This window comes from Schistocerca nitens, chromosome 8 (genome assembly GCF_023898315.1).
Source record: "Schistocerca nitens isolate TAMUIC-IGC-003100 chromosome 8, iqSchNite1.1, whole genome shotgun sequence".
Lineage (NCBI taxonomy): Eukaryota > Metazoa > Arthropoda > Insecta > Orthoptera > Acrididae > Schistocerca > Schistocerca nitens.
The window spans coordinates 554,982,807-554,998,225 of NC_064621.1; the positions used below are offsets into that span (position 1 = coordinate 554,982,807).

At 40.3% G+C, this 15,419-nt stretch overlaps 1 protein-coding gene across 2 annotated transcripts in view; it reads left to right on the plus strand.

The window, feature by feature from the left end:
- The window catches only part of LOC126198919 (protein SPT2 homolog), a 604,823-nt gene that overhangs the window by 570,721 nt on the left and 18,683 nt on the right, over positions 1-15,419 (plus strand). For both annotated transcript variants that reach the window (XM_049935547.1, XM_049935548.1), the window contains 3 exons: positions 4,345-4,480; positions 10,485-10,645; positions 12,345-15,051. In XM_049935547.1, coding sequence (XP_049791504.1) covers positions 4,345-4,480; positions 10,485-10,645; positions 12,345-15,051 — 3,004 coding nt within the window. The remainder of the gene's footprint in view (positions 1-4,344; positions 4,481-10,484; positions 10,646-12,344; positions 15,052-15,419) is intronic.

The window sequence follows — 15,419 nt, forward strand, 5'->3', positions numbered from 1 at the left end:
CACCACAAATTTCAAGCTCCCTTATGCCATATCTCTTCTTCCACCTATCCAACCCTCATTGCGTTAAATCATCCTCACCTTTCTTTAATTGTTTCTGAAAATTACAGCTTTTTCTTGAAGAATAGGCCCAGAAATTGGATTTCAGTTTTGCTTTTGTTGAGTAAACCAAATGAACAGAGCTTCATTTGGTTTTTCATACTCAGATTTCTTCATTGACTTCCATTCAAGTGATACAATAGAACACTTGTTTGATGAAAATATCTCAATTTTGTCTCTTTCCACACCAGTCTCCAACAGTCACTTCACCAACTTCATACTCAGCAGCAAGTGTTTTTAATGTTTCTCCTTTGTGTAGTCTTTTTAAAGCCTCCAGTTTCACATTCAGTGGCACAAATTTTCTCTTACCCCCATCACTCATTGTAATGTATGAATTAAAACATTAAGAGACACAGTTACATATGTACAGTACACTGTAAATATGTACAACACTTTAAAATTGATGTGACAGAGGTAGGCTCACTACAGTGCAGGGACACATACCAGTCAAGACTAACAGGGGATATTGAATGTATACAGAGAAGGGCAGCACAAATGACCACAGGTTTGTTTAATCCGTGGGAGAGTGTCATCAGAGATACTCAGGTAACTGAAGTGGCAGACTCTTGAAGACAGATGCACACTATCTTGAGAAAATCTGTTAACATAGTTTCAAGAACCAGCTTTAAGTGATTACTCTAGGGATATATACATCAACCCCCCTACATATCACTCACACAGGGATTGTGAGGATAAGATTAGAGTAATTACTGCATGCACAGAGGCATTCAGACAATCATTCTTTCCATGCTCCCTAAGTGAATGGAATAGGAAGAAACCCTAATACTGACACAATGGGACATACCCTCTGCCATACACCTCGTTCAGGTTTTGCAGAATATAGATACAGTTGTAAACACACAACCGACTACAATTCATACAACAATGGTCAGCCAATGTTACAAGATGTGTACTGTATTGCTATTTCGGACTACTGTATTTCAATGACCACTGTTGTTGAGTAGGCACACACTGAGCGAGGTGGTGCAGTGGTTAGCACACTGGACTCGCATTCGGGAGGACGACGGTTCAATCCCACGTCCGGCCATCCTGATTTAGGTTTTCCGTGATTTTCCTAGATCACTCCAGGCAAATACCGGGATGGTTCCTTTGAAAGGGCACGGCCGCATTCCTTCCCCATCCTTCCGTAATCTGAGCTTGCGCACCGTCTCTAATGACCTCGTTGTCGACGGGACGTTAAACACCAATATCCTCCTCCTTGAGTAGGCACAACAATAGGGGTAACAGTAAGGATGCAACAATAGGGGTAACAGTAAGGATGGTATGCACTGTACAGCTGATTGTCAGACAGTCCCTGTTAGTGAAGGGGTAACAAAGAAAGAGCAAGCACTCCTCAAAGCCTGATGGTACCTGTCCATCTGTAATAGAAATGCATTAGCAGTCTAAGGTCAGGGTTATTTCTGTTTATTATGAATGATGAAAACCCTAAGTGGGACAGTTTTACCCATATTGTACGTGGAAAATTGAAAGAAAGTTAAAAAAATGTAACACATTTGAAAGTGTGTGAAATGTACTTGCAGACAGTGTATGAAAACAAATTTTTTACTCTAGTTTAATGTTAAATTTTAATTCTCTTAAGACCAGCTCAAATTACATGGAATGTCAAAACACTGTGGCTCAACTGTAAATAAAAGCTGATGTTAATTGTCATGAGCAACATATTGAGTAAGTTGGCCTTAATGTAAAATGTGTTTCTAATGTTACATTGTAAATAGCGATATACATATTATTGTTTTTGTCCTGTGTACTAGATGCCACTGACGACAGGTTATACACCCAAATACCAGTTTGGCTGTAAACATCGTAAGTAAGGCTCATGGTGTGTAGAAGATGACCTTTAACAAATATTTACAAGCTGTAGAACATCAAGGATCAAAGATTTGTACTTATATAGTATTTGTAGATTTAGAGAAAGTATATAACATAGTTGACTAGTGTTCACTGTTTGGAATTCTGAAAGTAGCAGGGATAAAATACAGAGAGCAAAATGTTGCCTATAACTTTTGCAGAAACCAGACAGTTGAAGGACATGAAGTGGGAACTGTAGTTGAGAAGGGAGTGAGACAGAGTTGTAGTCTGTCCCGCGTGTTATTCAGTCTGTACATCGGGCAGGCTGTGAAGAATACTAATAAGAAATTTTCAAAGGGAAGTAAAATTTAGGAAGAGGAAACTGGAATTTTGTAAGAGATGGCACAAGTCTTGGAAGATCATTGGAATGGAATAGATAGTGACGCGAAAAAGAGTTATAGAAAGAACATCGCCAAAAGAAAAACAAGGATAATGGAATGTAGTAACATTAAATCACGCAGTGCTGAAGGAATTAGATTGGGAAATTAGGTGCTAAAAGTAATAGATCAACTTTGCTACACTATGTGATCAAAAGTATCCAGACACCTGGCCAAAAATGACATAAAAGTTCATGATACCCTTCATCGGTAATGCTGGAATTCAATATGGTGTTGGCCCACCCTTAGCCTTGATGACAGCTTCCGCTCTCACAGGCATACGTCCAGTCAGGTGCCGGAAGGTTTCTTGGAGAATGGCAGCCCATTCTTCACAGAGTGCTGCCCTGAGGCAAGGTATCGATGTCGGTTGGTGAGGCCTGGCACAAAGTCAGCAATTCTAAACATCCCAGAGATGTTCTATAGGATTCAGGGCAGGATACTGCGCAGGCCAGTCCATTACAGGGATGTTATTGTCGTGTAACCACACCACCACAGGGTGTGCATTATGAACAGGTGCTCAGTCGTGTTGAAAGGTGCAGTTGCCATCCCCGAATTGTTCTTCAACAGGGGGAAGCAAGAAGGTGCTTAAAAATATCAATGTACGCCTGTGCTGTGATAGTGCCACACAAAACAACAAGGGGTGCAAGCCCCCTCCACGAAAAACACGACCATACCATAATACCACCGCCTCTGAATTTTACTGTCAGCACCATGTGCGCTGGCAGATAACGTTCACCAGGCATCCTCCATGAAAAACACGACCATACCATTATACCACCGCCTCTGAATTTTACTGTCGGCACCATGTGCGCTGGCAGATAACGTTCACCAGGCATTTACCATACCCACACCCAGCCATCGGATCGCCACATTGTGTACCGTGGTTCGTCACTCCACACAATGTTTTTCCACTGTTCAGTTGTCCATTGTTTTCGTCCAATGTTTACACTCCTTACGCCAAGCGAGGCGTCATTTGGCATTTACCTTCATGATGAGTGGCTTATGAGCAGCTGCTCGACCATGAAATCCACGTTCTGTCACCTCCCACCTAACTGTCATAGTACTTGCAGTGGATCCTGATGCAGTTTGGGATTCCTGTGTGATGGTCTGGATAGATGTCTGCCCATTACACATTACTATCCTCTTCAACTGTCGGCGGTCTCTTGTCAGTCAACAGATGAGTTAGACCTGTATGTTTTTGTACTGTACGTGTCCCTTCATGTTTCCACTTCACTATCGCATTGGAAACGATGGACATAGGGATGTTTAGGAGTGTGGAAATCTCGCGTACAAATGTATGACACAAATGACCCAATCACCTGACCACATTCGAAGTCCATGAGTTCTGCGGAGCCCTCCATTCTACTATCTCATGATGTCTAATGACTACTGAGGTCGCTACCTGGCAGTAGGTGGCAGCACGATGCACCTAATATGAAAAAGATATGTTTTGGGGGGTGTTCCGATACTTTTGATCACATAGTGTATTTGGGCAGCAAAATAACTAATGAAAGCTGAACAAGGAAGTATATATACCATGCACTTTAGTAGTAGCAAGAAAACCTTTCCTGAAAAGTGAAATTTCTTAGTTCTGAATGTACGTTTACATTTCTGCTAAAGTTTTGCCGTAGTGTAGTTTTGGTCTTGTATGGAAACGAAACATGGATGATAAGCTGTTCAAAGAAGAAGAGAATATAAGCTTCTGAAATGTGCCACCAAATTTTCTTCACTTTCCAATAATTAATATGTTGCTGATATTACTGATGCTTGATTACCCTTCACTTAAGACATTCAAATGTTATTGGTCTGACATTCAAAATTTTACCCTACAACTTGTATCCTGTGTTTTGCAGGCTGTCATATTATAACTTTCACAGTTGTTTTTGAAGAATTGTGTTATTTTTATCTGTTGCCATACTGTTGATAGTGCTAATTTTTTTTCAACTTCTTAAATAATGCCAAATTTAATTTTTTTTCAAGTTTGTATTGATCTTTTCTGTAGGAACTACTGGCACTACGTTCACAAGATGGGAAAGCGAAGAAAAGAGTTGCAGCTATGCTCAAGAGAACAAAAGCGGCAAATAAGTCTGTTATAGATGATGCAGTTGACAATGATAACACAGCTGTGACACTGGGCGGTATGTAGCAGTGGCTTCCATTAGTTGCATTCAGTTTCTTTAATGAGTCTAAATGCACATATTCTTCCTATTTCTTTTTGCGTTTATTTTGCACATTGGTAGGAAGATATTGTCACCAATGTTATTTTATTATTTTCTCTTGTACTTTTATTTTATTTTTTCCTTTTATTATGCACTCACAGATGCTCATCACGATGGCGTAGAAAGACCTATGCGTACTGTTGTTACTTTATGAGATTTTTTTTTTAAAGTAATATTGACTGCTGCATCATGAGTAGACAGTGAGAAAAAGAATGTGTTTTGTCTTGCATCATACATGAGGTGAAAGAGGAAAAATTGGAGAATTTGAGATAGTTCAGCTGTTCAGTAAATGTCTGTCAAGTGCTTAATGTTTGTAGCTACCTGTCCCTGTTTGTTGTCAGACTACGAGGAGATAGATTCGGTGGAAGATACTGAATCAGATTCAGTGGAAGATACTGAATCTGAAATGGATAAAAAGAAACACACAGAATCATATGCTTTAGTACATTATTAGAATGTATATGTGTCACTTTGTGTGTTGGACTTTTACCGTACCTTTTTGCAAACAGATTTTTTTGCCATGTCGGTGTGTGACACCAAAACAACATTGTGGAGCACTCGTATGGGGGGAACTGCAGTTTCTTGAATTCAAGTGGGAATTCACTAGGGATTGATGAAATGAGGGGGGGGGGGGGGGGACATTTATTTCTGCATGAACAGATCTACTTCAAATAGTGGTCTCCACTACATTGTTATGTACAGCTTTATCTTGAATCTTAGTGTCATCACAGTGCTTAAAAATTTCCAGTAACATCACTGGTATGCCCATACAAAATATAAGTCCATGGTGTGGCTTTTCTGGATAGACTGTGGCAATCACATTCTGAGCTATAGTCATTACATGTGGAACTTGTTCGGATTAAATATTCTACCATTTGTTTCGTTATAATGTACAGATAAACTGCCACATGCTGGTATTATTTGACTTATTACTAGTTTTGCTTATCAGATGTGAGTATTCATTGCTGGTTAGCCCTAGTGGCAGCTGCTTAGAGACTTGAAGCACCATTATCAGCATAACGTGGGCTGGCTTGGATCTATGATGGCATACACTGTAGTAAAATCTTTGGAATTACGTTAGTCAGTATTTTCTTCCCCTGGTTTATTGTCCAGTTTCATTTGTACTAAATGTCTCCAGTTACTTATCTGTCTTATTACTTGAGTTTTCACAGGTCTGGTACAGACCTTTAAAAATCAAGTCTCAAAAGCTCCTGATTTCCTTATGTCTGACTTGTTCATTGTTAAGTTCTCACTGCTGTATGTTAACATGACTGCCATCACTGAAAAAACTTTTGTGTTGATTTCATGGTTTTCCCTATTAATGTCCTGATAATTGTATAACACATTCTTTAGAATTTACTCAATTTATTGCAAACCAGAGTAAGATACTTTATACCCTTAGTGATTGAAACTGCATACTTTGTAGCGGTTAATAAAAAAAAAATTTAAAAAAATGAGAAGAAAAGAAAAAGAAAAAGGTTGATAATGTGGGAAGAAATCGTAAGCGAAAATGGGTTTTTTAAAATCGTTAATGACCGTGAAAAAGGGAAAGAATGAAAAGCAAATCGGACTTCGTATTACAGAAATGCTATAGTTGGGGTGGTCCTTGTGGTGTTTTTGAGCAAAAGTTAAACCAATTTCCACTACAAAACTTACTGAAAAGAAACAGAGAATAACAAAATGTAACTGACATGGGGAAGTGGCGTAGATAAATCATCCTTTACCAGGTTAACTTGTCTTCTTTCGTGCGACATCCAGGTCTTCAAAAATCTCCTTCAATTCTGCGTGAAAAGTCTGCTCCGAAATCTTGCAATCGTCCAGGAATCACTAATTTATACCAATTAAAATCATCTTGATACTGTATGCAATTTAATTTACTTTGCTACTTCCATCCTGCGAATTTCTTAACAACTTCCACAATATGTCTACACATTAAAATCTGATCAAAACTAGCTATTAAGTTTTTTACGTCGGCCTCAGATCACGTCTGCCTTAAGCTTCAGCTATCAAGAGACAATTGAAACGGATAGAAAACAAGAAAAAGTGTTACCATTTTAGTATTTTCTCTGCCGTCGAGCGCTCATACCGCTGCGACGGAATATTTTTTATCTGAGGGAACGAGTGTAGCGCGGCGAAATTCAAAGCCCCGCTACAACTTACTCTATCATTTTGTTTCTGTTTGTATGTGTATCAGCCCTTAGATGTTTCTGTTACCAGCCCATCACCTTGGTTTTTGTTACTGGTACCTATAGGCAAAAATTACGTCTAGTAGTAAAATAATCTACTGGGAAATCACATTTGAGTTTGTTGTTTAAAGCCAGCAGTTTATTTTGTACCAAAGAGAAAGTTGAATTCGAAAACATTAAAATTACTTTAAGGCAGAAGACTGGAAACTACTTTCTGTACAGAGGTGAATTTCCAACTACTGCATGCTGACACACTTAAAAGTACAGTAAAATCTTGCTTTTACACTTTTCAAGGGACTTGAAAAAAATGGTGTAAAATGCAGGAAAATGTAAAATGTGGGAAATAACTTTTGAAGTTGTACAAGTTACATCTAGGGCCCCCTTGCATTTTCGTAGTTTTGTATATGTTCATGATATGCATCAAAATACTCATCAGAAACTTGTTTATTATCTAATGACAGTTATCTGAATTTTGTGCTATGTTTAGCAGTTGACATGACATTTACTGACACCTTGGCCCAACAAAGCGCTAAAAAAATGCAAATCAGCCGCCATATTGATTTACGTGCCTTCCAAGCAAAGGTGGCATATTTGGCAGTTTTAGTATTTATACTTGCAGTCTACAAAAAGTGCAGTTCAAGTGTACAACTGCATTAAAGATCTCTCTAAACCACATCAAATAACTGTCCTGCAAAACTGATGTCAGCAGATGTACACAGTACATGCAACTTATCTAGCTGTTTTAGATTTTGTAAAGAAAATTTCTTGAAATATTGTAAAGTGCATTAAATTTAGCATTACACTGCAGAGCCGTCTGTCAGTGCAGCCTTTATTTCACACTCACTGCTTCGTCAACTTGCAATCAGACTGTCACCTTCAGATCAGCCTAGCCATCAGGGCTATGATACAGATTGTTCTGTATCCACAGCCAAGATTACAGGGGAGGGTAACTTACTACATTGTAGCCTTTGAAGCACACATTTTATAAAACATTAATAAGCCATTTTTACTTAGTATACCAACCTTTAATTTGGATGGTCTTACTAACATGCTGTTTGAACAAATGGATACAGTAGTCACTACGTTTCAGAAAAAAAAAGAAAAGAAAAGTGGGTTGTTTTTAACTTTTTTGGTGAATTTTTGTCTTCGTTGTTTTCCAGTTCGTAAACAGTTGAAAGCTTTGTTATCAAGATCTGCTGCAGAAATATAATTTTTTTTATTGTTTGCACTGCTGCATTTACAACTGCAGTTGAGGGAACCTCCCTGTCGTCATCATCACTGACATTTTACTTTGTGCGTTGTCAGCATTTTCTTCTGTATGAAAGTCAGTCAAGTCATCAACAGCTACACTTTCCACTGTGACAACATCATAGTAAGTGTGTACGAAATCTTGAACCAGATTCTTCAGCTGCATCTTTTTCTGTAATGAAGCAAGTAGTTTTTCAGTGTCATTAATACTCAGGTCTGGTGTATCAGATCTATTTTCTCCATCGGCTTCAATGAATCCTGCTTTTCAGAAGCAGTTGGCGATGGTGGCTGCCTTAACCTCTGTCCATGCTTTGGCAATAAAGTGCAAAGCATATAAAATTGGCACTTTAAAGGAGGTTGGGTTTTTCCTAGCCCCCATTGAAGTTAAAGCCTTTTTCACAATTGCTTTCCTGTAATATGTTTTGAAGGCATGTCTACTACCCAAAGCCAAGGGCCATAATTTGCTTGTGCAGTTTGATAGCAGAAGCTCTAATTGCACATTACGTAAACTTATATTTTTTGGATGTGCAAGGCATCAATCTACTAAAAAGAGAATTTTCCTTTTGTGGGTTCCCATTCTTTCAAGGCAACATAATTGCTTTTCAAATAATTTTGGTGTCATCCATGCTTTATTGTTGGCAGTGACTTTATATTTTCAAAACAATGTATTGTTTTTCATTTTGCCATTCACAAATGGTTTAACTTTTTCGGAACCATCTGCATTTGTGCCTAGCATTACTGTCAGGCAAACTTTACTGTGTTTGCCTCCATGGGAAATTTCGCCTGTAGAAGGCAGGTGTTTTATTGGCAGGATGCTGAAAGAGAGACCTATTTCATCAATGTTGAAAATGTCCTTCAGTTTATATTGCTTCATATGTTCCTGTAACCTGCCACACTGCAATTTACTAACGGCTTTTATATTTACAGTGTTTCCTTTGCGACTTACAGTTTTATGTACAACAATTTACCACTTCTTAAACCTATCAATCCAGCCATTAGTTGCGGTAAAGTCCTCGGTCCCAAGCACGTTGGTGACTTTCAGCATCTTTTCATGCAACATCATACCGTTCACTGGAATGTTTGAAGCATATGCTGCCTGAAACTAATTCTGCTCAATTTTTCACAATGGTATTCAACATGGACTCGGGTATTCCTATACTCTGTGCTAATGCAACACGTGTTTCATGATGAGCTTCAACACTTTCTCCCATAGAAAAGGGTTTTCCTGTCTCTTCATAACACAGGTATTTTCCATCTTAAAACTGCAACAGAAAACAGTCAGAAACTTGAAAGAACAAATTTCGGTCACTTAACACACGGCTATGAACACGATACACACAATAAACTCTTGCCACAGCAGTTGTCAAGAGTAGCTGTGTTAATTCAAATTGGCTCACCTTGGTTGTAGGAACAGTTTTGTCAGTGCTGCCAACATTGTCAATCTTAGTTAGCAAACAACATTGTGTTGAGTGCATATACGAACCATACAGGAATCTACCGTATATTATCAAATTACAAATACTGGGAAGTGGATGTCCTCTGCCTATGATCATAATCACAGGGCGAAGTTAATGCTGAAAGAATGTGGCTACAATAATGAGAGGATACTACTTATTCTGTAGCACACAATACTGAAAGAACAAGTTGGTAGTGACAAGAGACAAGTGATTGTTTCTCTGTAGTCACACCTTCTTACGACTTCTATCAAAACAGTTACTCCCACCAGCCACTGCACTAAGTAGAGATTGGCAGCGGCAGGAGGCAAATCATGAATTGTTCCGACTTTTACGGATTCAGATATGCTGAATTGAGCACTCTGGTGTTAAGAAAGTTAACCATGTAACGTTTGTAAACACTACTCGAAGGCCAATGCAATGCCAGTGTTGTTTTATGCCATTTTGTTCTCCACAAACATTATTTCATAAAGGGTAAATTGCAGGAAAATATGTTAACACAAAAATGGGTGCAAATTAACATTGTGAACATAAGAAATTTTACCGGAGTGATTAAAAATGTTAACAGCGGGAAAACATTAATTCTGGGAACATAAAGGCAGGGTTAAATTGTATAAAAAACTGCAACTTAGCTTTCAGAATTGTTCCTTCCTCATTCTTTGAGAACAGTGAACAATAGGGGCAGGTCAGTTGGACCCCCATCTGACAGGGACCCATTTATTGTTTAGACAAAGGAAGGCAAAGATCTGTCAACCTTCACAGCGTGGGCTCCTTTCAGTTGGGGTCTGACTGACCTGCCCCTCCTGCTCTTCCATTTGTGAACCCCTCACATTTTATCCTTGAGGGAGAAACAAACAGGTCTAGAATGTGTCTATGGGCGGTACTGAAATTGTCCTTCTGGAAGACAAATAAAGCCCAACAACACTATCAGTCCATTCTATATTTTATGTTCTTGATACATCAGCAGAATTATCTGTTATATGTGTCATTTTATAAGAAGCTTAAATTATAAAATTGTTACTCTTTGTTTTGTAGGACCAGCGCAGCCAGATGAAGATGATTATGGTTATGTATCTCAGGAAGCCAGTGCATTTTACGCCAAGCTAATGGACAAGTATCAATCGGCACCACCTGAAGAACCAGCTTTTCCACAAAGAGCACCAAAAGGTGTCATAAAGGATTTAAACAGCACAAAGGTAACTTTGTGAAATACTGCAGTGTCCAGCATAAAATGTGTCACAGTTTCATTATCAAATATTGACAGTAAGCTCAGCTGGTGATCTGAATTGTTTGTTTTCTCATAAACTAACTTGGCAGTGCTGTTTCCCTTCCTGCCCCTCACCAGCTCCCTAAACAGCCATCATGCCTCTCCTACAAACCATGCTTAGCCAACCTTCTTAACATTCCCAGCCTTCAACACTACCTCCCAGAGCAACGATAACTCATTATCACAAGAACCTGTCTCAACAGTACATTATTCTCAACCTCTCATCTAGGGCACTCTACCCTTCTGAATTAACTGTGTTATCCAAGGGTCTCACTTTCAGCCCTAAACCTGCATTTAATGATGCTGCCTTGTTGGGTGACCTACTCTGTCACGTGTAAAGTTAACTGGAAACATCACTTTGCAACCCAATTCCAAAACCATTCTAACAACAAATTTTACATTGAACTCTTCCTTGAATAGGTCCAGCCATGATCCTAACTTGATCCACCACCTCTACCTGAAAATCATCCCTTACAAGCCTCCATAACACCCAGCATTGCTTCACAACCATTTCCTCAGACCCCTACAACATGACCCTAACCTGTCCTCTGCAGTACACCAGTTCCCTAAAAACTGATGACATTATCCTCCCAATAGTCAAGGTATCTACCACTGTGGTACTTGACTGTCAAGACTATGTAAATGAAGGTCTATGCCAGCTGTCTGACACCTCTATGTACAGTGTCTACCATCAAGATCCTATCTCTGTGATACGTACTGGCCTACAATCCCTTCTTAAAACCTCAGGCCCCTCATGAGACTAACACATTGGTCCATAGAACTTCTTACCCACCCAAACTGTGCACCCCCACCTTCTACCATCTTCCTAAGAACCGTAAACCCAATCACCATTGCTGTCCCATAGTTAATGGCTTCAAAGCACCCATCAAACATATATCTAGCTTAGTTGATCAACACTTGCAACCTGTAGTACAAAGACTTCCCTCCTCTATTAAAGACGCCAACAATTTCCTAGATCGTCTGAAATCTATACCGATCCTACTACCAACGCACACCTTGCTCATGCTACCTCCCTCTATACCAACATCATTATGTATATGGGCTTTCCACAGATGAACATTTCCTCAATCAGTGTCCACTCGATTCCAAACGTATAACATTCTTCATGCTCACCTTGGCCAATTTCACATTTATCAACAACTAATAAACATAAACATGGTCTGTAGAGGCTCTAATGTGATGTTTATTTAATCATGTGATTAGCTAAGTCAACTAAGTGCCATTGTCAAGTGCATTTGTAACTTTTGTATTTCATGTCATTTTCAAATCACTCTTAATTACAAGTAAAAAGTAGCTATATTCTGTCTTCGTATGAAAGAATCCACACTACAGTGTCACCTTGTAAGATTATATTCTGAACTTTGCTCTATGTACAACAAGGTAACAGTTTACTATGGACTATGTTCAACCATTTCCTCCGCTGACTCTCCACAGTTCCTGTCCCTTTACCTGAGGTTTTCTGCTCGTCACTATTGATGCCACCTCCCTTTACACTAACAGCCGTAATGCCCATGTTAACACTACCTACCCCAATACCTGTTTGGGTTAAATAAATTAAATGAAATTTTGACTTCTATTTGTTACAATTTCTTCCTTCTCGGTTACAGGACAGAGTAAGAAACGCATTGCTGAAAGCCGAAGAAGAAGAAATGATGCCACACAAGCGAAAGCGAAAATCTAAGGACAAAGGAGACAAGGATGATGATGGAGACCAGACAGTAAATTATTCCTCGAGTGATAAACGCGATCTGGGCTCCGACGAGAGAGAAGATCCGCAGAGGAGGGAAGAACCACAGAGGAGACCGGAAAACAAACCGCCCAAACCACGAAAACCCATGCCACCGCCAATGGATTTCAATCAGTTGCTGAAGCTGGCAGAGCAGAAGCAATTTGAACCTCTGACAAAGCCAGAACCAAAGAGCAAATCTCAGGATGAGGAAGAAATGGGCCGTCCAATGACAAAGAAGCAGAAGATGGAGTATGAGAAAGAGCTGGAGGCCCGCCGCAGGAGGCAGGAGAGGGATGCAGCACGCCAGAGGGCACTTGATGAGAGGATGCGAGGTGCGAAAGGTGGTTCTAAGGGTGTGGGGTCCGCTGGGGAGGGGGGTAGGGCGGCACAGGGCAGAAATGGCAGGGAGGACTCGGGCTCCGACTCGTCATCGGGCAGGGGGGCGAGAGACACTGATAGGAGGGATGACAGGCCCAGAGTGCCAAAATATTCTGACAATGAAAGGAGGGAAGAAAAACCTAGAATACAAAAGTTTCCGGAGAATGAAAGGGAAGAAAGGCAGAGGATACCAAAATTTTCTCAAAGTGAGAGGGAAGAAAGGCAGAGAGCTTCTAAATTTTCTGAAAATGAGCGAGAAGAAAGACTGAAGGTACCAAAATTTGAGAATGATCGGGACGAAAAACAGAAGATACCAAAATATTATGATAATGACCGGGATGAAAAACAGAGGATACCAAAATATTACGATAATGATCGGGAAGAAAAACCGAGGATACCAAAATATCACGGAGATGATAGGGAAGAAAAGCCAAGGATACCAAAATATCACAGAGATGATAGTGAAGAAAAGCCAAGGATACCGAAATATCATGGAGATGACAGGGAAGAAAAGCCGAGGATGCCAAAATATCACGGAGATGATAGGGAAGAAAAGCCAAGGATACCAAAATATCATGTAGATGATAGGGAAGAAAAGCTGAAGATACCAAAATATTATGATAGTGATCGGGAAGAAAGGCCTAGGGTATCAAAACATTATGAAAGTGATCGGGAAGAAAGGCCTCGAGCATCGAAATATTATGAAAGTGATCGGGAAGAAAGGCCTAGGGCATCAAAATATTATGAAAATGATAGGGAGGAAAGGTTGAGGGTACCAAAATATGAAAATGATAGGGAAGAAAAGCCGAGAATACCAAAATTGTCTGAAAGTGAGAGGAGAAATGAAAGGCCGAGGATACCAAAATTGTCTGAAAGCGAGAGGAGAGATGAAAAGCCAAGGATGCCTAAAGTAGGTGAAAACGATAAGAGAGATGAAAGACCTAGGATACCTAGAGTAACTGAAAGTGAAAGGAGAGACGATAGACCAAAGATACCCAAACTATCTGAAAATGATAGGCGAGACGACAAACCCAGGATACGCAAGTTATCTGAAGGTGAGCCTAGGGATGAAAAGCCCAAGAAACCAAAATTGTCTGACACAGACAGGAGGGACGAAAAGCAGAGGACAGCAAAATTATCTGAAAGTGAAAGGAGAGAGGAACGGCTGAATGGAGGTTACAGAACGAATGACGGTTCAACCGACAGGTTGGAACCGAGATCTGGTAACAGACTGAACCACTCGGTGCAAAATGCTGCCAGTGATAAGCGTGCAATACAAGCAAAGGTGGCAAGGCAAGCAGATACCTACAGACAGGAGAAAGAGCAACAGAATTTTAAGAGAGACGTGTCACGGAGATATGATAATTCAGTAGTTTCTCAGCAGAAGCCTTTAAAATTGTCAGATCATGATTCAGATGTCCGAGGGCCAGCAGAAAAATCTACAGAGCGTTCTAAATCTAGTTTTTCACAGCAGAACGTGAGTGCTAAGAGTGGTACAGTGGAAGAGAGGCGGAATGGCAGTGGTTCTATAGCGAGAAATGCCAGTACGTCCTCATTTGGCAAAAAGCAGCAGGAAACTAATGATTCTAGATTACAGGCAAAGAAGTCTCCTGCAGCAGATACCAATAAACTGAAGAAAGCAGACAGTTTCCGTAAAAATGATCTCGATGACCTGTTCGGTGATTCTGATCTCCCCGTTATTAAATCTGGTGTTCCTAAAGTTGTGAAAAGTCAGCAGAGTGCCTCGAATGACTCTGAAAGAAGAAATGGTGAGCAGAAGACGGTCAACAAGCCACTTTCGTCTCAGAAAACCGGTGTCGGTCCAGGTGGCAACATGAGCAAACTGCAGGCTAAGGGCAGCGGCGGTGTCACTCGGCCAGTTTCGAAAGAGCAGCTGGACGTGTTCCGTCAGAGGAAGCTGGATGCGGTTGCCAGGGAGAATCAGCCTGGAAACAGGCAAAGTGGAGGACCCAGTCAGGGTGGCAAGGCCAGACCGGGGCAAGCAGTGTCCACTGATAAGGGTAAGAAGTTGCCACCCAACGAAGGCAGGCCAAAGCAGTTTCCCCCGTCTGACGTTCGAGGACCGAAACAGTTTCCCCCGTCTGATGTCAGAGGACTGAAACAGTTTCCACCTCCTGATGTTCGGAGGCCGAAACAGTTTCCACCACCGGATGTTAGGAAGAAGCCCAAGCCAGCTCCAGTAAAGCGTGAGTATACGTGTTTAAACTTGAGAAAAGTGTCTAATTACAAAGAGACAGAATGAGTGGCCAGTACTTATTTTCGAGGAGTAAAATTCAAAGTATTGCCTAAAGACATTTAAAACTAGGAATACCTGGAAATTTCCTCACCACCTTTGTTAACAATACACTCCTCATTTTTGAATTGTCATCGTCTTTGTTATTGTCTTTAGTTTTAATACTGGTTTGGTGCAGCTCTCCATGCTAGTCTGTCCTGCACGAGGCTCTTCATTTCCAAATAACCGTGACAACTTAACATCGAGCCCTTGTTTTAGTCAAGTTGATTTATAAATTTCTTTTTTCCCTGATTGGATTCAGCACCACCTCACTAGTTACTT